Source organism: Manacus vitellinus, unplaced genomic scaffold, assembly GCF_001715985.3.
Source record: "Manacus vitellinus isolate BGI_N305 unplaced genomic scaffold, ASM171598v3 scaffold_1_pilon, whole genome shotgun sequence".
NCBI classification, from domain to species: domain Eukaryota; kingdom Metazoa; phylum Chordata; class Aves; order Passeriformes; family Pipridae; genus Manacus; species Manacus vitellinus.
Window position 1 is genome coordinate 51,384,676 of NW_021939396.1, and position 25,285 is coordinate 51,409,960.

General features: G+C 39.6%; 1 protein-coding gene across 1 annotated transcript in view; it reads left to right on the plus strand.

Moving 5' to 3' along the window:
- The window catches only part of RAB31 (RAB31, member RAS oncogene family), a 62,250-nt gene that overhangs the window by 15,698 nt on the left and 21,267 nt on the right, over positions 1-25,285 (plus strand). Inside the window, exons 2-5 of the mRNA XM_025895947.2 lie at positions 7,092-7,171; positions 9,754-9,835; positions 20,690-20,761; positions 22,655-22,761. Coding sequence (XP_025751732.2) covers positions 7,092-7,171; positions 9,754-9,835; positions 20,690-20,761; positions 22,655-22,761 — 341 coding nt within the window. The remainder of the gene's footprint in view (positions 1-7,091; positions 7,172-9,753; positions 9,836-20,689; positions 20,762-22,654; positions 22,762-25,285) is intronic.

The window sequence follows — 25,285 nt, forward strand, 5'->3', positions numbered from 1 at the left end:
GACAAGCCTGACACTTGGCAGATTCAGTTCAGTCCCATGGGAGTCTCTGAACCTAGGTCTCCTGAAAGGTATCTCTCCTTACAGCAGTGTTTGCAGACAAGTGAGTGATACCCACATAAAGGGAAAGCTGAAGGGTGTGTTTAAGGTTAGTGAAAAGTTTATTGGATAGAGTAATTCTTGGATTAAAATACTGCGCTTGGACACTGCGATCAGGAATCTGTTGTGCATAACTCTTCCTTGTATGTTCATACAGTTGATAAAAATCCAAAGGCAGTTCCAGATGCTCTTCAAGCTGCCTGCCACAGCCTTCCAGAGCAGCTGTAGCTGGATTAACAAGACATGGAAAGTATTGCAATGCTACCTGCATTTGATCGTGTGAGTAATGATTAAAACGTTAAAGGCAGTCATACAGGACTAAAGCAGGCTGCATATTGCAAAGCTTTAGTTCATTTTTCAGGTTGTTGCTTTTTTACCTCCACTGGAATTTAAAAGGCAGCCATAATCCTGTACTCAGCCTTACCTCATCACATGTCTTCGAGTTAAGAACCGGCATCTCTGAAAGCATTGAAGATGCTGGTTGGATATCTCAGTGCTACATGCCAGGCCTTGCCCAAGGAGTGACATTCCTCCTAGACACCAGGCTTGGCCAGAGTTGAGCATACATTTCCGCTAAAGCCCAGCTATAGTTTACAGTGCAGGCCTGGCAGTTTGTTTGATGATAGCTAATAAAATGCAAACCATTTAGCAGCTCTGCGATGTGATTACACTGCTGTGAATTTTCAGATTCCATCAAAGTCCTGCTGAGGCTAATGGGAGTGGACCAGGGTGATTCAACTGTAAATCAAAAACTAAAGCATGGCCAATTCTGACAGTGGAAAGAACAGCTATTTTAACGTGCAGATGCTGAACTGCCAAGTCAAAACCAGCTGTGCTTTACAGAGCTACTGGAATGAAAGGTCTCTCTGCATTTGCATTTTTTGTAAGACTCACTGATTATTTTTCTTCCCCAAAAGTTTAAACCTTGTGTTTCTACCTCAGGTTTGGCTGACAGAGGTTTTCGGTGCCTTTTTTTGGTATTATTTAAAATATCAAATGCACTGATGAGGAAAGTTTTCTCCTTTTTGGTAATTTTATACCAATTCAAGTGTTTTCATCTGCATATCTTAATTACTCCAATAATGAAAGCACTGCACTGAGCAAGGCAAGGACCTCTCCTGTCTCTCTGCTGTAGCACTGGCAGGAGTCAAATCAGTGAAACAGAGAGGAGAATTAAACTTGGGAAATCTTAAGCATAAACTGGCTCCTCTGTTATTTTTCAGTTAGTAATGAACCAGCCAAGAGGTTTGTCCAGTAGTGTGAATATGTAACAGGGAGCCAGGAATTGTTGCTTCTCTTAGAAAAGAGGAACAGCCAGCTTCCTCTCTGAGCAGATCCTCTTCCAGGAGAATGGGACAGACTTTTGACTGCACCCTTGTTCTCTATGTTGGATCAATCCTTTTTTATTTTCTTTCTTTCTTTTTTCCTTTTTCTTTTTTTTTAATTCCTTTCTCTGTATCTGAAAAATAACACAAAGTATTGCTTTCTGGCTGATCCCCTGAGTTTCATCTGTGAGCAGCTTTGTAATTCCAGCTCTATGCCTGCTGAAGAAGCTATGCCATGAGAGGCTGCCTGGGAGTTGTACTAAATCAACCCTGGCTGCCTTGGTCACACTCTTTTTCTCTTGATTGGGCATCCTCAGAGGAAGGGTTGAACTGCCAAATTCTTGTGGGGCCTTTGCAGTTAGGGTAGTTAGCAGGTAGCTTTTGGGGAGCCCCAGCATAAATGGACTCGAAGGGGCAGTTGCATTCCTGCTGTGAGGTGCAGGAAAGTCCTGCTCATGGAAGCAACATGAGCTATAAAATTAGTTTCTTGCTTATGGGAAAGGATAAAGACTTGTTACTTCCAAATGTTTCTCATACTATTCTTCAAATAACATCTACTTTACCTGAGGGTATTTTTGAGAATGTAGTATTAATACCCTCCATGCTAGGGCTCATTCATCTCCTGATCTCTAAGACTAATGTGTGTTAAACCTCCGCCTGTAGATTGTCTCAGTGACTCTTAGTTATTATGAGAAATGTTTTGAAGAGACACACCTTTTTAATTTGTAAAAATTTATGGAAATCGAAATACTATTGATTGAATCCTGGCTTTGTCTAAGCTGGTGGGAAAACTTCCATCCTTCTGGAGGAGCTGTGTGTTGGATCCCTATTTTACAGAGATCAGTTCTCCATTACCTCTTAATGCAAATTTTTGTGATGCTACAAATACTCTTTTCCAGGGTATCTCAATCTTCCTTTAAAGCTGAAATGAGAAGTTAGTCATGAGATCTCTGGTGGTTACAAGCCAGATGTTCTTTTTTTTTTTTCTTCCCCTTTACTTTGCAAGTGGAAGGACTGAAGGTACTTTCTTCAGTATGTTCATTCTTAGTGTGCCATTTCCTCATGAGAAGTGCTGTCTAGGGTTTTTGGTTTATTTGTATTTTCAAAATCCTAGAATCATAAAAGGATTTTTGCATGGTTTATATAATTTTACACATATTTAAAAAGCCCTGTGTATTAACATAGCACAGAAAGACTGCATAGTTAACACTAAAAAAGCTCTTGCAGCAGTGTGCATAATTATAGGGCTGCTGTTTAGTCATCAGTCACAACATGTGTTGATTTTTTTTGTGAATTCAACCTTTATTCCATTTCAGATGTAAAAAAAAAAAAATTACACGAAGACATCAGTTTACACAGCACAATAGGGCTTGACCCTGAATCTATTAAAAGCTATTATGATATCAAGGCTAAAGAGCCCAATCAAGCTATAAGAGCCCAATCAGGGATGTGTTTGCAGGGTAATCTACCTCTCTTCAGTTTGGAAAAGTGTTTGGAGGACCAGGCCCTATGTGCAAAGATATCAATGAGACATCCAGATTTAAATTAGAGCTAAATTGTTCTGCATTAGGTTTTTCTTCCAGTATAAATGCATTTGGAATGATGGGCAGAGGAATATACCAAATGCCTACTTGTAATGGGAAAATGGTTTTCTTTTTTAATATATTGCTCATATCAAACTTCTGCCTGTTTTTTTTTTTAATCTTCTTCTAAGATGCTGCAAATCCATCAGAAGAAATCAGAAACTTGGTTGCTGTTTGCCTCTTGTTTGCAAATGAGTTGCCAGCAGTCTGTATTGCTGCTGGCTTGAAATATAGCCTCGTCTCCTTTACAGTAATGTAAGCTGAGAAGAGCCAAGTGGGGTGGTTCTCCGTGAGCAGGAGTGTGGGTGGAAGCACTGTTTTCTGTGGCGTGCTGCTCTCCATTCTGGTGCTCTTAAAATCCTCACGCCTAAATCTGCGGGTAAGGGTTTTTAAAGGAATAGAGAATGTGTTTTCTAGGCTTAAAGAACAAAAATCTGAAATTAGTCATGCTTGCCTTGGTTCCTTCTATTTATCAGAAACATCTGATACAGTTTCAGATTTTCAAATCCATTTTGCTGACCAGTGGGAGATTCCGAAGTTGTAGCTACTTATTCTGGTGAGCTAATAGTGGTTCATTTACTGTGATTACATTTCTGTTCCTTTCCTTCCTCTCCACCCCACCCATTTTGCTTATCTCACTACAATGTGGTTTATAACTGATATTTGGTAAGTGTGCTACCAGACTTACCAAGAAGAAAGGAAAAAACCAAAACATGGAGTTGGTCCCATGAGCGACTGGTAAACACACCTTGATTCAGAATAATTATTTTATATTTATTTCTTTCTTGCCACTTCTTTCATGGATTGATATGCTCTTGATCGTGATGAGTCAGTTAATATGGTGCTGAAGCCCTGGATTTTCTCTAGATGAGGATTTTTATGTAGAATTGCAAGATCTGTTCCTTGAAGTGCAGTGTAATTCCTGAAGGCATGTTCTCAGTTTCTGAAACTTGTCCAATCCAGTCATCTCAATACCGCTGTGACCTTTTACATCAGCCAGAATGCTATTCCTTGGTGTATGTTTGATGTTATAGCTGTACCAACATGGAGTAAAACAAAACAGAAAAACAGATTAGAGGAGATAAAAAGCTGGCAAATAGCAGAACTTTTGAGAACTGGGAAAATAGCTCATGTATGCCTGAATGTTACCCAGGCATGTGCCTTGATAAGCCTGTTATAATCTTTTGAAGAAAAAGAGAGAAAACAAGGAAGATCATCTCCATCAAATGTTAGAAAAATGGATTTATGTAGAGAAAGACCATATAGTAAAGTATAAAGTAGCTGGTTGCAGGAAAGATTTATTCAGCCTTAGCAAGGAGGTTAAATTTTGATGCACTGCTGAGAAGTGAATGCCCTGTCTACTTCTTTGAAGCAACAATCCTGCTTTCCTTGTCTTCTGTGAGATTGACTTGAAAGGTAGTTCCCTATTGTTAGTAAAAGGTAAGGTCTCATTTGTATTTTTGAAGCTGTTGTATAATGTTCATACAGCATGATTTGCTTTGCTTTCAGGCGGGTGTCTTGTTTGATGGGTGTTAGTATGGAAACGTGGACTGAAAAATGTCTGAGTAGTTTTAAATCCCACGATGGAATGATAATCACTGCCTTAAGTAGGAAGCTTTTTCTATTTTACTTCCTTCCCCTCTGTGCTCTAATTATACTCTGGTAGCAGCTCCTTTGTATCCTCCAGGCAACAAAGCAGAAGGTGGCAGTGCTTGTTTCGACTGAACCCCCTTGGTGCAATAAATTGCCTGGCTCCTGGAAAGCACCAGCCACTGGCTGCAGCAGTGATCATCCTAGAGATGGGTTCACTTGTGGTCCAAGTCCATTGGTTTCACTTGAGTTACACCAGGGGTAAATTTAGCCCTCTTGATAGTCCAAGCAACCCCAGGAGCAGAGTGTAAGAATGCCTTTAAGCTTCTGGAGGGCTGTTGGTGTGCCTGCCACGTGCTTAAGCTTAGCCATGCTCACTGTGAGCGATGCGAGAGCAGTAGAAACTTTGAGAGTTCCTTTAACATTAGCATGAATCATTAGTGAGAGCCACGAACTGAAAGATGAAGAGGTAAGATGTTCCAGGGAAATGAGCTAAGCTTTAATCCATGCTTGTGGATGTCACGTCCCTGCTGGAGACCAGGCTCCTCTTATAATTGCAGTTGCCATTCTGAGTGACCTGTCAAGGGAGCTGAAGGAATCAGATGAAACTAAAGCATCATGAGGTCACAGGAGTCAATGCCTGGTTTCAAATGCAGTGGCAGAAACTGTCCCCACAAGAGGGTAATGTAATTCCTTGCAACCAGTGGGTGATAATTCTGGTTTCTCCACACCATTTAAAATCTGGAATAATAATTAGATCCTCAGTTTCAGTGTAGAGGATTTTTAAAATTTTTTTTTTAATGTGTTCTGCCATCCTGGTGTAGTAATTATATAGAGATGTCAGCTGGAATTGATAATGAAGGCAAAACTTGATAATAGTAGCAGGATGTGTTACTGCTATTGATCAAAGACTACAGGGCTGTTTTTAAACACTGCTTCTCTCTTTGATCTTTTTTTCCTATTGATTGAACAGAGTAGATAAACAACCGTCTGTGTAGCATGAGTATTTATTATGGCTTTTAAGCTGACTAAGGACAGCTTTGAATTAAATATGAGAGTTTAAAGGATGGTTTTCTAATAAGGACTTTGCTTGGCGTGACAATACAGTTGCATTTAAGCATGGTGAAAGAAATCTAAATACGGGCATTCTTTTTCTTTTGTACTCGAAAAGAACGTAATGCAAAATTGATTACAGGAAAGGCAAAGGTACTTTTTTAATATGTAGTTGTGTGTGGGCGAAAGCTGCTTTTCTTTTTTTTTAATATACAGTTATGTGTGAAGCGCTCTCAAGAAACTGTATTATCTTGTCTTGGCACTTTTTGAGAAGTTTGTGTGAATTAGTCATGTCTTAAAATGTGGATGCAAATGAAACTACCAGGTGCAATCTGGTAGTTCTGCCATCACTTCGGTGAAATTAATAGAAAACTTTCCCTTGACTGTTTAATGAGTTAGATTGGACCCTGGGCTGTCATTGTTAATGTCTTGGAAAGGTCAAGATCGATTTCCTGGCATCTTTTTTGTTTCTAAGGAGGCTCTTTGCAATTCTGTGGAAGATGTAGTGATGTTGCTATTCCTCTTTCTTGATACTTACCTGTATAATTTAAGTTCTTCTACCTACCTCCAAGGCTTTGGGGAATAGCAGCGACAGACCAAAAAATGCTGCATTTTAGGGAAGTTGTTCATATTTTAAATGCCTAATATAGTATTGCTGCGTAATTTAAAATTTTTCCCTGCCCCCTCAGGTTATTCTGAATTATATTCCAGTATTGTACTGCTGTTATTTTTCCTTACTGATTGGGTGTATGTTAAAGACTTTCTGCAAATGAAAGCAGCCTTCCATGTTGCAGTAGAGAGAGCAAGTTGTGTTGCATTTGAAGTAATGCTGTTTCACTGCGGTCCTGTAGCGCGGCATGCACAGGAATAGCTGCACATCTCTGGGGACCCAAATCTTTGGATTCCTACCTTTTCAAAACCACCTGAAGCCTCTGCAAAGTTTCCACCAAATGGGCTTGTTTGTCTTGCCATGAAAAGGTTATTTCCACTAGGTTAGTGCTGTCAGTGTGCTAAAAGGTTGGTGTTACTAATCTGTTTTTGGAAGCATAGTTGGGCTGCCCTTGCAACAGGGCTGAATGAAATTGTTTCTCTTGCTTTGCTGAGTAATATGCTATGTGTTGAAAAGCAAAGGGTTTTCTTGTACAAGTAAGTGACTATGCTTAAAGGATTGCAGTCCTTGCAACAGGAATATAAAATCCACGCAATAAAATATAAGGTTTGGAGAGAAGGGAGTGTTGGGAAGAGGACTAGGGAGCTTCATTCACAATGCTGAAATTTGGAAAGGATAAGCTATGTCCTTGCTTTTCTTCTGAAGTGTTTTATGTGCCCTTCTTGCTACTAGAGAAGATTTAATCTCAAAAATTAATATTTGACTATTTCTTCAAGTGAAGTATTGATATCTAGGATCTCCTGAACTCACTGTCATGGTTTTCTTGATTTTCAGGATACTGGGGTTGGGAAATCGAGCATTGTTTGTCGATTTGTCCAGGACCACTTTGATCATAATATTAGTCCTACTATTGGGTAAGTACCACACATAATATCTTCTTTAATTCTATGTTTTTTTAACTCACTGCCCTCTGCTGCAGTCCTTTCTTTTCCTTACTTTCGAGGCTCTGAATATTGTACATCTTTTTTTTTTCTCCATCATCTCACTCAGCTCTTTACTCTCCTTTACTGGCTTTCAACTCATGTTACCTGCTTAAGAGAGTCAGCAGCTGCTCCAGACCAGGTCAGCTCTCCTCTCTCTGTTCTGGGAATACAGAGGGGCCCTAAACTTACTGTATTGTAGCATGCTGTATTATGGAGAAGCTGAAAGAGCTCTGCCATTCTCCTGAGTCCTTTCTGGGGCCATCCAGAACCACGCTGCATTAACCTGTGTTCTTCACTACCATGACTTTCAGATGTTCTGTTTTGTTTTTCTTTACCCGTCTTACACCAAGAGATTCTTAGATGTCTTATTCAACTGGTGTCTTTATCTTTTTGTCTTGTCAAGAGCTTCCCACTTTAGATTGTGCTTTGGCCATAGGACCCTAGGACTTAAATCACTTTAGTTCCCGCTGGTCAATGAGGTATCAAATTTGATCCTTGAAGCTAAAAAAAACCAAAACCCCACAACCCAAGAGGCTGTGATCTGCATAATGACCAGACCATCCCATAGCTGAGTAATGGCAGGAAAACCATGGGAAACCCTTAAAGTACCTTCACTGTGTGTCCTGGTAGGCTGGGCTGGAACATGGACAGCATCTATTCCCATGTATGGACGTGCTTTTGTCTAAGTTTAGGATGTGTCACATTATCCCGCCTTTCTCAAAATAGAGACAACACAATTTAAACTAAGTGTAATTAATTAATACCTCTTCTTTAAAAACTGCTAAGCTTCCTTGTATCAGATCATCAGAATCCTCTTAGTCCTGTAGTTGATTTTAATTCCAGAGGTTTTTTTTTTCTTTTAATATCATAGGGACAAATCTGCCAAATCCAGTGTTACCTGGAAAATTTTTAAAATTGTGGATCTCTTATGGGAAAGGAAGCTAATATGTGATTTTCACAAAGGAGTAATTTGGGGGGAAAGGGCTGATCTGCCTTGTGTGTCAGAGCTGTTTTAAATCGTCTGTGAAGGATTAGTATTGATTGCTGTGTGTCGCTCAGACGGTTAGACGATACTTTCTAAAGCTCTGCCTTTCAGTGTGTGAAGGTTTCTCAGCTGGAAGTTGCACATTGAATTTCCTGGACAAGTTTGGACTCCTGAATGTCATGAATAGAGAAAAATGGACAGAGAAGGGAAGCATTTAATGAATAAAATTACTGAAGGACGCTTGTTTGCAGTGAAGAAATTGATGGCAACTTGAGTGGTTTTTTTACTCCTAAATTATCAGCAGCCTTTTCCCCCAGGTAGTTGTTGTTGCTAAGTAAATGCCTTCTGCTCAAATTGGAAAATATTTTTCCTCTGTTATCATAATTATGAAGATTAAAGGGATTTTTTTTTCCATTTGAAGATTAAAATGTGAAGGCTTATTTCACACAGGTGATATTATTTGTCTGTATGGTTAAGGCTTTTATTTTCTTCCAAATTATTCAAATGTTTTAAATATATAATCCTTGCAATCAACAGTAGGTACTGTGACTCTATAAAGTTCCCATTTTTGAAGCTGTAAAATGTTGCTTAATGCTTTTTAGAAGGAGAGTGACAAGTGAAAGCATATACCCTGAAAACAACCAAAGAAATACTGCTCTTTTTTTACCTTACTTAGTATTTTCATAAGCATTGCAGCATTGTTAAATTCAAGGAATTTGCAGATGGCTGTGGAGTAGAACTCTGGTGTATCATTCTCAGGAAATGTTTTGATCAGTCATATGTCATTTGGTGCCTTTGTAATGACAGTGCATTGTATCAAATGCATCTTTATGAATGAGGAAAAATGTACCACAACAGAAATTGTTCAGCAGTATCCAGATAGGATGGGGAAAATAGAAATCTACCAGAGTTTCGCAGTCTCTCCAACCAACTTTCAACTGAACTGCTGTAATATAGAAAAAGCCTATAAATTTGCAACCCTCTTTCGTAAAAGAAAAAAACTGTGAAAACATAGATGAATCTCATTTCCTATGGAAAATAAAAGAAAACGCAAAGACTTCTGCATCCGAGTCAAAAGGGGAAAGAACTTCTTTCCATTTGTTCACTGTGTTCATTCCAGCAGGTAATTTTCTGTTCCCCAGTGATCCAGTCTCATATGTTAAGTGAAAAGTGGCACTGTTGCCTTTTTCTCAGGTCCGTATCTCTGAGAAGATGGAGCTAGCAAGCAGCAGAAGCTACTTGTGAGTGGCAGGAGCATTTGTGTTCCTGGACCCATGCACAAATGCCCTCTGAACCTCAGAGGCTTTTCCCTTCTTTTAAAAAATACATACATACATATATATATATATAGGTAGGTAGCATATGCCTTATCTGATAAAAGGGAGACTTTCACTTCTGTGGGCATTTTCTCAAGGTTTTGGAGTTCTCCCCATATGCAGTCTAACCCAGCAGAGCTGGCTAAGGTCTAGAGGTTGCAAATTCAGAGTGTTAGTCATGTTACAAATTTCTCCTCCTTCCTTCTTTTCAGAGCATCCTTCATGACTAAAACTGTGCCATGTGGGAATGAGCTTCATAAATTTCTGATCTGGGACACAGCTGGTCAGGAACGGGTGAGTATTAGTTTGTAGTATGCTTTCATTATCCTGGTCTCTCTTGATGTGTTGGTGTACTTTTTCTACACTTTTCATCTTCAGAAGACTTTCTAAGCATAAACCTACTGAATCTTTGTAACGCTCTGCAACCCAGGTGGTCAGCAGCCACCAAGTATATAGGTTACCTTTTCACAGGTGGGGAAAATGCAGAGACAGGCTGACCATACCACTTAGCAAAAAAAAAACCAAACTTGCTATGAATTGTCAGCCACTTCTCCTCATGACATCTTGAGCAGTGCCCCAGCAATCTCCAGCTCCCCTCTGGTTTTATCAGGTTTGTGTGTGGTGGCTTTCATTGGCATTGGAAAGACCTGGACTTCCAGCCCATGGGCTGGTGGGTAGCCTGAACTTACCTGATGACACTGGGGTTGTCCTGAGTTGTGACGTTGAATATGGGCATGAGTTGTGTCTGCTGTTATTATTTTGGAAGTCAGCACCGTCAACCTGAACCACTTAGGGGGTTTGTGTTGATTTTTTCAAGTGTGTGAAGTGCTTTACTCAAAGCAAGCAGCTTTTCCTTTAACTTTTCAAAAAAAAACAACAATGGAGTTTTGGGCATTAGTTCATATTGACTGTATGTAAGCCTGGTTGGTCATTTGTTTCTTTTAATAGCCTCAATGGCAGTGGTATGCAGTACTGGAGTGTAGAACTGTAGGTTTCTCTTAATATGTGTCTACATTTATCTTGAGAAGTTGGAAAGAAATGGAAAAAACTATGCATACTTTTAAAACATCTTCAGACTTCCTTGTGAAATGGCACAGTGCCTGTTCATAGAAGAATGTAGCTATTCTCACATTAGGTTGGGATAAAATGAGACACTTATACAGGCTGGAATGTCAGTCCTGATACATCCCATTGTGTTCTTCATACCTTTTATGTGAATTGCAGGCAGAGAAGAGTTTTGCTGTTAAGTGCAGGAAATGCTTGTGCTTTTATTCACAATGTCCAGCATGATGTAAGTGACTGTGATGAAATCTGTTGGCTCATAGCAATTCAGTATGTTATTTATGATGGGAAAATGGACCTTGAAAAACATATTTGAAATATAACATAATTCTTTCCCTTGGATTTTGTTTGTTGCATTTCTGCATGGTCTGGATCTGATAACTGGCTGATTATTGCAAGAGGTAGCAAAGGTTCAGTTTTCTTTCCCATGGTTTCAGCTTTTTTGCTTATTCCCTCTCTCTCTTCCCTTCCTGCTCTCCTTGCTTTTGCTTTTTCTTTTAGCTCTTTAGCACACAAAACTCAGTTTTTTGAAATTTAGATAAAAGTATTACTCAGTTTTCCTGCATAGTCTTAAGACTCACAAAGCTTTTTCTGAAGAAGGTGAATAGTAATAAAGTCTTGTTTACTGAAATAAGTGATGCCTCATTTGAGACAGGAAATCTGTGACTGAGCTCTTACTCTTGGACACAAAGTCCATCCTTCCCATCTAGTCCCTTATGTTTCCTCTCAGTTTTTTCTCTTAGCTCATCGTTTTTCAAAGATATGCTTTGCTTTTTTTGTGTGGCAATCAATGGTGAGCACTGAGCACCGTAAACGTTATATTGCTTAGAATCTATTACAGATAAGTCATGTTATGGGTTTTCATGAATTAGGCCAGGGACTTTTTCTTGTGTGTTTGCACGCTGTATTCCCAGTCCTTCACTAGGACTAGGAAACTGAGGTGATAGGGTAAACAGAGTGCTAGCTGCAGGGGCTGACAGGTTTCCCAAGGTGAGGTCCATACTGGTCCATGTTGTTCCATGTCCTAGAACATTCCCATTTTACAGCTAAACACGTGATGCTTCTCAATACCTTACTCACTTTAATCAGGGATTTTGGTTACTTTGTTTTTTGTTGCTCCTTCTGATCTGCTTGCTATTCAAGAACAAATGTATCCCCCTGTTAATTTCTTTCTCCTTATGCTCTGAACAACAGTGGTGACCCAAAGCTTCCAGTCTATCCCAACCTCTGGACCTATTGCTGTTTCTCACAGTGTACTAATAGGTGTCTTCTGAGTGCTGTTTCTGCTTCGAGAGTTGCCTTCCCTTGTTCTTTGCAATTTCTGTTGAGGCTTTCTGTTCCGCTGCTGAAGTCTGGAAGTTTTGTCAGTGCCCCATTGTCTGTACTGCTGATAGCAATGTTTAGGACTTCCTGCTTTTTCAACATTGCCTTTGTTTGGCTTCATTCTTCTAAATACAAGGCCAAGCATAGGGCTTGTGCTTATTCTGGAGTTGGGGCGCTCTGTGCAGCATCTACGTGCTGATGTGGAGCCTTCACAGCAGAAGAGCCCTGGGTGAGATTTAACTGAAGCCTTACTGTGACCATGAAAGTTAAGCTCAAACCTCAACCATGTGGTCCGGTGGAACCAATAGTAGTGGCACTTCTGTGATCCTCGTTCATGAGTTTGTCCTTTTTAATGAGTTTTCTTTTCCTTGTTCATGAGTTTCTCTGGGAAACTGCCATCTTGGAGAGTGTAGAGAAACCACTCCTAAATATTGTATTCGCAAGCCCTTATTTGAGCAACACTCTGTGGGAACCAATGTGCCTCCTGGACACATTCCTTCAATCAGATGGGAGAAAGTGGAAATTCATGTGCCTGCTTCTGAAAAGGAGTAGTGTCCTGGGTGCCAGGACAGGAGCCAGCTGAAAGCACTCAGCACCCCCTTGAGGCTTTAAATTAGTTTTTGGATAGCCACTTGTAATGTTGTGAGCCTTTGCAAATGCTGGTCACTGTTGGGTTTAAAAGCTTGTGGGAACACCTGAGTGAGCCTTAGTACACCGGCCAGCCAATTGGAGGTTGGTTGGTCATGGAGAACAGGTAACTTCTGATTCATATCTACGATAATAGATAGAATATTTTGGTTTTTTTGAGTCAAGAAACTCAGAATTGTAGGCAGAGTAGAGAAGGAACCAGAATTGCCATTTTTTAGGGAATAACAAATAAATGTCAATGCTGCAGAATGACAGTAATGCAGCAGAAAATGGAGATTAAAAGTGTTTCTATCATAGCCTTAGTGGGGGCGAATGCTCAGTGTGCTGCTTTAGGAGAGGACCCTGGAGATGTGGCTAACAGTGAAAAATTCACATTGTACTTGATTACAAAAAGAGAGAGCTTCTTAATCCTTTTATCTTGTTTTTTTCTTTCCCTTTTTTTTTGACTAGGAAGAAACAAACTGGCAGCACACTTAACAAAATCCCCCTGTCTTTTGTGCCTAAGTACTGGTCTCCGTGGACCCGGTTGTTTTGTGTTGGTATGCAATCCAGCAAACTCTATTTTCTTCTTCAGAGTCTCTTTCCCTCCACCCCACTGTTTTCCAAATGTCAGTTCCCCCCCTCATGTTTTCCCCATTAGCTTTGAATTGTTGCCACAGACTTCACGACTTAAATGCCTGACAATTATGTTATTGTTAGCAAAGATTCCCTCCCCTAAAAAGAGTCTCCTCACAAGTTAGTTAATGATGTTTTTATTAGCATATATTTTGGTTCATGGTGCCCCTAAGTAGCTTCTAATTACAATGCTTTGTCTGAATACCTTGGGTGGCTGCCAGCTTTTCATTTTACCAGCTGAGGAATATGGTAGCAAATAGTTAGGGAGCCTAAGGGCCATATTTCTAGGGCAGGAAAAATTTATCTCTGTTCTTTTTAAATTTACTGTGTTGAACTCTGGGATTTTTAATTTTGTTTAATAAAAGAAGCCTCAATTACTTGAGCCCAATTTAAGCCTCAATAGGAAATAACCTGTGTTGTGATGTTGTTGTTTTGTGGGTTGTTTTTTTTTTTTAATCTGCTCCACTTCCAGGAAAAGGCTGATTGATGACATGTCTACAGCTCCTTCTTTTTTGAGTGACAATAGTTGTCCTTGTGATTCAGTGACAGTGTCACAACACCATCTATCAATGACATGAATTATTTCTGCAGTCAAGACGCTGCCTGAATTTTGCTCTTTAGTGTTATAAAGACGACTCTGACGGTAGCCCACATTTCAGTCAGAGTGGAGGTGGTTCATTTTATGTGATGTGAGGACCTCCCTGCGTTGAGCTACTGCTTGGGTGCTGCAAATGTCAACAGGTGATTAGGTGGTATGTAAGAGCACAAGTGGCATTAGAAGTAGTAAGTGAATATGTTATTTTTATTAGTTTTAGAGTGAGTGTAAAGCATGGTAAATCTTTGAAGGGATGCATGTAAAGGTGTTTTTTTTTAAGCTTCAGCAAACTTGTAACTTGACAGCGAGTTGTGATTTTGATGTAGTGTCCTTTTCATCCTTTGTTTAATGACCGTAAACTTCAGAAGGGCTAAGCACTGGTCAGTTTTATGATGTTGCAGAAGTCTGTTTTCTGCTTATTTAAAATATCTTTAAAAGATTACCCTAAAATGTTGAAATTATTCCTTCTTCACTTGAAGAATTCTTAGATATTGGAGTAAAATGGCTCATTTATATATATATGTGTATGTATACATCTCCAAATTAACTAGCAAAAAATACCTGCAGGTCAGAGACAGACAGATCTTTCCTGATTTATTCAGCTTGCAAATCCCAAGAACTGACATCTCAGCCTTCAATCGTGTAGGGAAAAATATTCAGGGTTTTAAAATGCTAAATGCTATCTGATAGTGGTTTTCGTGCATAACATTTTTCCCATTTGCTCTCTGCCAGCTGAGAATGTCAGGAATTTTGTATCCCTCCCTGTTCTAGAAGCTTATGTGTCAGAATAATCTGTTTAATGCTTTTGGGTTTTGCCTTTGCTTTTCTCCACACTGCAGTTTTCTGTCCGTTGGCAGCTGCTGCCTTGAAGGTGGCAGGAATGGGGGGGATGTAAATACCCAGACTTGGGCAAGTGAAGGCTCCTAAGCTGTGGAATGGGTTCTGTTCTTGGTGCACTGACTGCTTCAATGAGCTCATGGAATGCAGATGCAGAGGTGGCAACCTCAGTGTCTTCGCCATGGGCGCTTACCTGGTTGGTCCACGGAAGCAGTTAAGGCAGCTCTCCTAAACAGGCTGGTAGAAGCTTGTTTCTGGCACTGATCTACTGTTCTTTTCACCATGATAACTTCAAAGGTTCACTTTGTAGGAATGGGAGGCAACAGCATGAGGAGGAATGTACTTCAGATGGTTTTGGGACAGGAATGAAGAGGTTTGTGGGGTTGACGTTGGCTGGCAGGAAGGGCCAAGAACGGGAGAAACAGGACACCTATAATCACCTGCAGAGGGGTAGGAATGGACTATTGAGTGAGGGGACTGAGGTACATGAATATCCTAGTCTAGAAAGCTTGAATATGTGTAATAGGAAGGGGAAGAAATTTGTAGGGCTGCCTCACTGCCTGCACGTGTTAGTGACTAGCAGAGCCAGAAGCTGTAGCTGTCCTTACCATTGGTGGCACCCAGATAAAGAAAGGGTAAACATCTCTGACCTTGAGAGGAGCCAAGTGGTTTGGTCTTGGCCACTCAGATGCAACATATGTCCTCAGAGAGCGGCTCTGTAGGAATGGGGGTGAAATCTAGTCAAATGATCACAGATGTCAGGAAGCAAATCTTGTGCTGCTGTGCACCTGCAGGGGCTTGAGAAGGCACTGTGTAGGAAAGTCTCGGCTGAGCTCAAAGGTGTGTAACACTCACTGAGCACTAGTGTGATTTTTCTCAGTTCGTGTGTCCTTATCCTTTCCAGCTGTGCTGGTAGGTAGAATTCTAATTGATTTGTATAAAGAGCAGGTGATGTACAGTCTAGAATAGTAAAAGCAACCCAATAGAGGAGTTAGGTGGTGGTGGTGGTGGTGGTGGTGGTTGTTGGTTTGGGGTTTGCTTTTTTCCCCTCTTGGCTGTGGAGTTGGGAAGAGGCAACTGGGATGTAGCACCACAGGATGGTGCAAAGAGCTGCTGACATGAATTAATGTTCCTTGGTGTGCCTGTCAGATTGAATGAGTCCTGACTGTCTTCAGCAGGATTTGTCAGCCTGTATATAAACAGTAGTTTTTATTTCTGTATTTATTTGGCCTCTGTTTCGCTTTCTAAACCAGCATTCCGTAAGACAGGGCTAAGAGGCTTTCACTGCCACAGCTCAGGTGTGATTTACATTGTGTTCCCCTGAATTTGGTTTTCTATTCCAAGCATGATATGACTGCTCTGTGGGTTTTTCTTCCTCCCCATTCTTTCCTGTTAGTACAGAGGAAACATGAAAAGCATTGCCTGTGACCAAATATACCCCTCCATGATGAGATGCACAGGAAACAGAAAGCAAAATACTACAGAGCTTTTAAATAGGTGGTAAATTCCTTAATGGCTGCTTGGTTCCATCTTTCTGTCCTTTGCAAGGGCAAAGCTTCTGTTGACTTTGAATGAAGGGTTGCAGAATCCCAAAATACTCCTGAAATCAATGAGAGAAACTCCGGTTATGCTGAACCTGAGTTTGCACCATGTAAGACTGAATATGCCCTCTGTGTTGCAGGGCTGTACAGCTGTAGAGATTGGGCAGCTTCTAGTTGGATCCTGAGAGAAAAAGGGGATCTCCTTTCAGTGGAAATTTCATAATGCACATGTGGCCTCGATTCTTCTTTAGTGGCAAAGGGTGATGAACCACAAGTGCAAAGTGGATGTGTTGATAGAGGAGCACAACTATGTTCAGCTGTGTTCAGGTGCTCTGAACACAGTCAGCGTTGTGCCAGTACTTATGAGACTGTAGGTATATGGCACACTGTGTGCCGTGCTCCAAGGAAGAGGGTCTTGGAAGTCTGCCTGAAGCTACACAAGTAATTGCTTTTGGGGTTTGGCTCGTCTTTGGTAAAATAAATTTCTTATTTATACTTTCAGGGGCGGCCTGGCTGTAACTGGTGAGTTGTAAAATGTACCTCTACAACTTAGATATTGCGTTGTGTGGTTTAGTGACTTCAACCTCACCAGTTGTTATCCGCCCCTCCAAAAGCAAAGTGAGACTAATGAGTGATGAAGTGTGTCAGTATTTGAAAATAGGCAAACTTCTTTGTGGATACTGAATGAGGGACACAGGACTTCTAAATTCCCACGAGAGGTGAGCTGCTAGTGATAGTTTACTCATTATACAGAATGGGAGATATTCCCAATGCCCAGAAGGACATGGTGGAAAATGGTGGGGATGAAGTTCAGTAGTACAAGTAGAAAGTCCCTGTAGCTTTTGGCTCCCAACGAAAATGTGTGCTGTAAGGTTGTAGGTAATTTTTTTTTTTAAATAGAGGAGGAAAGACACCTGTGAATGCATTTACTGATTAAAGAATGATCACGTGACTATGATGCATCCATGAGAAATGTGTTACATGTTAGGAGAAGTGCATTTAAGGCTGTTCTGTGTCGAGAATGCCACATACAAACCTGGTCACCAGCAGCCAGAAAAGATGAACTGAAGCTGGACCAGGCACAGGGAAAGGTGATTAGATGCAGATTTCTCCTTGTTACCTTATCTTCAGACTGGAAGAGCCTGGTATAGGAAACTGGCAAAGTTAAATCTGAAAAACTGCTGCTCTGTATTAATATTTCAGCTAAAGGCAAGCAGTGATCACTAAATTTTTCTAAGTCAAGGTACAAGCAAGTTACAAGTAATTTATTAATTAGGAATTCAGAATGTTATTAATTGTCAAAATAATATGATCCTTGTAGCAATATAATGGAAAAAAAGAACACTGATTATTTTAGTCTGGACATTGATCATCTTTTGAAATGGGTTAGGAATGTGATTATTTGTGATGGTGGGAGCCGATGGAGGTCTCTTTCTGGTTTGTGTTTTTCTGTTAGCCCAAGGTGATGTGAGCTGCTGATGGCTGTAGGTAGGGATGACATCTGTCAGGCTATGGAGGAGCTGACTCCCTGGCAAGTTGGGGTTGTGACCTGGGTGTCCGTGTGGCAGAGCTGGGAGTGGCCACCTGAGCATTTTAGGTGGCTTTTCTCGAGAAGCAGAGTTGTTCTTATGCCAAATCTCAAACTGCTCCTGTTTCTTCTAATTTTCTTGGGAATTACTGATACAGAAATACTGAGCTATAAAATCAAGGTAAGAGAAATTGTAATTTATAATACAGAAGGTAGTCCCATGAGATTTAATTTTGTGAGCTGTTTTTTTGTGTGTCACTTGTTTGGGCATCTGTCCCACATTTGGTCCTTGGCAGGTGAAAAATGTGCAGATTAGTATTTTGTATCCCTTTAATTTTGAGTGACTCTCTTTTTCCAGTTAATTAGGCCAGAAAAAGGTTCAAGAGGACTTTCTTTTTGGGCACTGATTTAAAAGAAAAAAAAGGAAAAAAGAAAAGAGCATCAAATAAACGTAATTATTTGCATGATATTGGGAAGTCTGTGTTCATAAAACACATTTGTTGAGAGTCTGTCATTAGATCATGAAACTCATGCAGTTAAAATTTTTCAGCTCCTCTTGATTCATTCAGTGATGCTAAGAGGCTTTTCCTTTTTTCTTGTAGAAAACAGTGATTTCTTGTGACTGGGACATTGTATCGTCACATGCACTTACTAGCCTGTATAAAAGAATGATAAAGGGCTTTTTTGTTTGGTTGGTTTGTTTGTTTCTAAATTATTATTTTTATTTTTACTTTCTGGCCCTAACACTGGAAATATTCTTCAGTGAAACACCTATTACAGGAAGTGTTCTTGTCAGCTGGTCAGAAGAAAAGGGAGAGGAATTCCCAAGATGATGTACAGGTCCTCAATGTGCTCTCAGGGCCAGTATTAAAGGAATTTGAAGCATGTGAATTTAACTGCATGGCTCCTGTGAAGTGTGATTACCATTATCTGAGAGCTCTTTGTAAATTCATGAATACTGTGTAATCTAGATTAAAATGTAATCTAGATTAAGACCAAATCAGCATGTGTGTGGGGTATATATGTTTTTTTGCAGGAGTTTACGGCCTGGGGGGTGAGTGCTTACACCGAGAAAGGTCACATGTACCCTCCACAGTTAAGGTCCCTGATTTTCAGGCTGCTTTAACACAACTCACATGTTGAGGAGCAGGTCTTGGAAGTTCTTGAATTTTGCAGGAGATAACTTCTAGTCATGAGTACACAGTGAGCCAATTCGGAAAGATGCCCTCCTAGACTTGTTATTTGTGATTAGAGAAGGACCTGAGGGGCATATGATGGTAGGTGGGATGCCTTGGCCACAGTGGTCATGAAACAGGTAATGGGTCCAATGGCTTTTTTTTATACCTCTTCTACTATTAACATACTTGAAAAAGCCCTTCTTGTTATCTGAACTAATGCTTCAAGCTTGTGAGTGTTTAAGAAGCATTTGGACAATGCCCTCAACAGGATGCTTTTATTTTTGGCCAGCACTGAATTGATCAGGGTGTTGGTCTACATGATTGTTGTAGATCCATTCCAACTGAAATGGGCTATTCGGGTCTAACAGACTGAAAATTTCTGTCATGATTTGGAAGCATAAAAATTCTGGAAAGCATTTGCATGTTTAATGCAATAAATAATAAAGCCAAACACTAAAACTCCAGAAGGCACACATCTACCCAACTCCCTCAGGATCTTGGCTGATCCCATTTCTTCAAACCACGCTTCTTGACTGATTCCTCTTTCTTTTCTCATCCTCTTTCCTGCTGTTTTCTCCTATTAATGAGCTCTCCCACCTGCCTCACTCCCCAAAACACTTCAGCATTTGACCATCTGTCACTGCTGCTGTGCATCCACACTGTTATAAAAGAAAGTGTTGACCTTGAGCTGCTGTGCGTGATCTGTGATGAATAGCTTACAAACTGGCAAGTGAACCAGCATTGCAAATAACTTGCGTGATACATGGCTCGTGAAACAGCAGTAAATGTGGAGGCTGCTAGGTCTGAATGCTCCATCTGGGTACAGTTCAGAGAAAAAGATGTGTCCAGTAAATCTGCAGAGGTTTGCAACATAACACATGGATACGTGCGTGTTCGCTGGGCAGTGAGATTTATACCCTCCCCTAATAATGTGTTTGATTTAGGAGTTGACCTCAGTTATCAGCTGCAGCTTAATATGCAGCTTTTGCAGATTATTTTTCAAATAAAAAATTTATAAAATGTCTCTGCGAATACAGCAAGACTGAATGTATTTTCCAAGAAAGATTATTTTATTTTTTTTTTAAGACAAAGTTTAGTTGAATTAGCAGAAATACTCTTTTACTTCCTTTCTCTAATTGTAATTATAAGCTGAAATTGTAAGTGAACTGCTTAGTCATGTTAAATTATGAAAATTATGCTGTTCTTTGGTTGTTATAACAAACTTATTTACTGTTTGTTGTTTTTTATTTTTCTCAAAGGATGTTTTCCTTGAAACAAAAAGCTGAAGAGTAACTGCAAGAACCCATCTTTTTTAAAATATCTATCATATTATAGGATAGGTAAACTTGACAGGTTTTTAGATTTTTCTGACAAGTTAGCTTTATCAAAGTCATTTGCAATGTTTTATAAAACTCAAACCCAAACTGAATCCAGTCTTAGACCTACAAAGCAAAGTGATGTGGTTTGCCAGGGAAAGGGGTCCATATGCTGTCAGGTTAGACCTCCAAGTACAGGTGATCTTCATGTCAAAACTTGTCCTCAAAGTCCATGCCCTGTAGTGGAAAAGATACATTGAACTAGTAAGTGCTGATCTCATTAATTTAGCAGGATGAGGAACAGCAGGAGATAAAGGAGCTCTGCTTTCTTGGTGTTTAATTTTAAGGAAAATTAGAGATGTGCGACTGCAGAGAACTCTGTTCTCTGTGGGATGATAGAAGGTGGGTGGTCCTGCCATGGCAAGTCTTTGTGACCTGACAAAGTGTGTGATAGTTCTGATTTAATAATTATATTTTTTGTCGGGGGGGGGTTATGTTTTAACAGTTTCATTCCTTGGCTCCAATGTACTACCGAGGTTCAGCAGCAGCCGTGATAGTTTATGATATCACCAAACAGGTAAGGTCTTCTGATTGCTTTTTGCCTGTATTAATTCCTCTGCTTGGACCTGAGTTGGAGTTAAACCTCACAACTTCAGAAGTATTTATATGTTAATTTATCTGGGGTGTCTATGCTTTGATACTTTGTGTAGGTCTGGATGGAGGTGTCCAACTACCATAAAACATTAAATAAAAAGTCCTGCTTCTGTGTTGTTTAAACTTCATCTAGACAAAATGTTGGAGGCTGCATTTTGTCAAAGTTTCTTTGGATTTCCTCTGGCTAAGTAGACAGGATAATATCCTGCAATACCCCCTCCCAGTACCACCACCTGTGTTCTCTACATGGAGTTGAATTTCTACTACAAAAAGCAGCTATTTGCTTTATCAGCTGAGTGGAAATTAAGTTTTCATATTACTGATTTTAAAACTAATTATTTTAATCTAACTGAATCATTTCATGTTTGCATTGCAGGACTCATGTCTTTACTTTGAAATCAGTAATGAAATAATAAGTCTCTGACCTTTTGTCTCAACATTAATAATTTGGAATAAAAATTGTATTTTCAGACCCTAAAGTGCTCTGGCTCATTTCTCAGGCAGAGAAGGCTGAGATTCTAGCTGAATGCAGTGAAAGAGGCTTTTGGAAGAAAACCCCTGCTGATAAAGCTGAGTCAGAGGTGGTGTTAATGGATGGATGGTCATGACAGTTCACTATCATTTTATTCCTTTCTTGCCAATTGAATTATTTAGCACTAGGTTGAGAGGGCTGGGTTGGTTCTCCAGTGCATTAGTATAATGATCTGTCGCTGATGATGGTGGTCACTGTTGCACAGCAGTTCTATTCTCCTTTGCTACTTTGCCAAGAAAAGGCGAGGAAAAGTGAGTGGTGCTGGATTGATACATATTTAAGTAAAAAATATCTTACAGTTGATCTTGTAATATATTATAAGAATATAATTTTGTTTTGCCAGCCTTTCTCCAAGCTTATGTGGAACAGCTCTCAGGATAAAGAAGGGAAAATAGGAAAGGAAGGCCAATATGTGTTTCACTTTCTGATACTTAACATTCAGTGTTAATCATTAAAGCAAAATGGAATTTTTTTTTTCCCAATTGACTGGTGGTGCTCTACCTTCATTGATACTGATACAGTCATTGCTGATTTAGACACAAGTCTTATGTGCATTTCTGAAGGGGAAAAAATTATTTATAATATATTTGGGAGCTCACTTTGAGTATCAGTAATACTTTCAACAATGCATTATAATTAGAATCTCTAGAAACAAAAGTGATTTAATGCTATTACTTCATTAGTGTAAAGAAATAGAAAAATTACTATTAAAAGGTAGGTAACATTAGAACGTTTGAATTTTATGCTTGGAAGGGAAAAACTCCAAGTGAATTGTCACCTGTCTCTTCGATTTCATAATGAATAAATTTAGGTTTAGCAGGTCACAGATTTGGAAATGCAGCGGGGAGGGCATCACTGTGGAAGCTCTCCTAGATGTTACCGAAAATTTGACAGTGGTTGAGAGAATAATCCACTGGGCAGAAGTTGAAATTAGACAAATGAAGCTCATATTGAAAGTGAAGGAAATTAGCTACTATCCAAACTTAGAAGAACTGGGTTAGTTTCTTCATAGCTGAAAATTCAATGTTCAGTGCTGCTTTGGGGTGAGGAGGAGGGGGAGGCAGCAAAGAGGGAAATATCCAAGTTCAAGAATTAATTTGAAGAAGTTCTGTAACCTAAATCTTGAAAAGCAGATTGCATAGATACATCAATGATTTTTCAGTTTTGTGATCTATATAATTATTTCATTAATACTGTCAAAGCTGTGTTCCTCTACTTGAAAAATAAGCAAACACATTGATAGAGAGTAGGCTGTTAACTTACTTTGTTATTTCTCTGACTTAGGATTCATTTCATACTTTGAAGAAATGGGTGAAAGAACTAAAAGAACATGGTCCTGAAAACATTGTAATGGCCATTGCCGGAAACAAATGTGATCTTTCTGATATCAGGTAATAATTTTTGTTGTTGCTTTCACTGCAGTAACTATATTGTTTCTTTACTTCAGGTAACAATTTTTTTCATTGTTATAATAGTATGTAATTTTGGCCAGCTGTATTGGTTGTTTCTAACACCAATGATTCTAGCGATGCAAAACCTCAAGAACAACAGCACAATTTGAATTATGTACTTTTTTTAACCTCTCTTTTACTGCCCTTCCTCTATGTTTGTATAATCTCTACAACCTTTAGCTTTTGAACCATTGGAAATGAAAAAGTATTCTGTTTTATTTTTTACCCCTTCCATTCAGTTCAAATGTGCAGAATGTGATAAGGGATGAGCAAAACCAACAATGTAAAGCTAGAAGGATGGGCCTAAGGTAAAAAAGTGTTATTCAGAGAGCTTTAAGAATTGTGCTTTGCAACAACTGAAACTGTCCCATAACACTGAATGTAGAAAGTGTATTCTTGGTTTTTTTAGTAGCATAACATCAAGTAAAGCTTGTCATTTGCATGAAGCAAAGAACCTTCTGGGGAAAAAAGGGGAGGGTTGAATCCACACTTGTGCAGAAGAGCTGAGGTGATGCTATTTGGAATGCTAGTGAAGCTGGAATCACTCTTCTGCTTGTTAGCTTGATTTGGATTTACATTTATCCTTTCAGGAAATGGAAGCACATTCTGCTGTACAGTAGTGATTCTTTGTGTCAGTCCATGACTGTTATTTCTTGCTTCAGCTAAGAGTACATACTCAAAGACTGTATTTGATGCTGTCCTCTTAGAACCTTATAGGCTCTCATGGTTGTTCAAATATATTCCCCTGTTGTTGTATAATCACACTTTGGCCCAGGTTCACCAGAGCCCTGGAGCACATGTGTAAGTTGAAGTAAGTGATGCAGTGCTTTGTTGAATCAAGGCCCATATAAGGATAGGACCTGTGTGGGTTTTGGTTTGTTTTTTTTTTTCTTTGTTCTTCCCCCTGCTACTGTCAGCCATGAACCAACACAAAACTGCAAGTCACTGCTTTCTGTAAATAGTGAACAAGCTCTGATTCTAGGAGATTCCTAGTTTCTGTTGGGCTAAGAAGTGGGGACACAGGCGGCATATTGTCATCTCCTGCGTGATTTTGTGATATGCTTGTCAACATGGTGAAACTGAGTCCTAAAAGACAAACCCAAAGGTTTCCAAGAGGAAAGGACAATTACAACAATAAAACCAAAAACTGGTTAGCACAAATCAGAGTTTTTGGTTGCCCTGAAAGTCACTTTAAATTTATTGCTTAAGTGTTCCCAGCGATACAATAGCCAGATTAACTCGAGGGTAATAAGTTTGGAGATTGTGACACATGATACCAATTGCAAATGAACCCATAACCAGCCCTCCCCCTGCTTTTGGAAGCATTTGCCATGGCAGCTAGCTTTTAAATGCAGTTCCACCAGAGGCGGATTGACTTGAGGACATGAAGAAAAACCTGCACCCCAGAAACATTGTGGGAGTACTGGCATTCCTCACAGAGCAGCTGTGATCTTCTCACAACGTTATTATCAACCACTACCTGTAGTGTACTCATTGCTGATCATCCAATTCTTGCTCCTGTTCTGTTCAGCCAGTACAGCTCTTCTTTGTGCAAATTGTTTTGCTGTGTGAATGGTCCTCAGCGTACTCCATGAGCTAATGTCTCTTAATTTTTTGGATTTTTTTAGGGAGAGGGCTTTTTCTCCCTGTAGTTATGAATATCTTGGGAACATTTTTCTGTGCAGTTTTTCTTTCTGCATCCCCCATCTTTTTTCTTTCTAAAGTCATCCAGTGATGCCCAACTAAAGAGATTTTGGTGGAAAAATAGAGAGCAGACTATCTCATACATGATCTATTTTCACAGTTCTTGCAGAAATCTGATTGTTTATGCAATGCATGCAGCTGTATGCATTCTCTGTCTGCTTTATGTCTTGAGATTTACTTCACTAAAAATGATTTTAGGTGAAATGTGTCAGCAGTTTATCAGATTGTTTCCAATGATTGATTCCAATGCATGCCTTCAGGCACGGAGAATTTAAAAATAAGATGATGTGAGCGCACAGGAGGAAGCTGCTGTTTGTATGCATTTTTGGCATCTCTCTTTGGTTTTGTAGAGCTTTTGGCAGATGTTTTGCTGGATATCAGAGAGAGACAGCTGCTTTTAAGACCAACACGAATAGATGCAAAAGAGGACAAGCTGACCCAGTTCAAGTTGATTTGATTCTACCATCTCTATGAGTGTAGGAGATAATGTCCGGAGGAATGAATGTAAGCAATAAGAACTGATTATCTTCCTTTGGGAAAAGACTGACACTATTTCTCATAATCATTGACCATGTTACCCTTCTCGATTAGCATCTAGAGTCTGGTTTTAAGCTTCCAAGATGTATTTGGGACACTTATGGGTCGTGCTGCTTTTCCTCAGTGTTGTTAATAGACTATCATCAGTTTTTGGTGCTCTGTTGAAGTAAATTTATTCTCTACTTTGAAGGAATTTCTACAGATAGGCAAGCAATTTTATTAA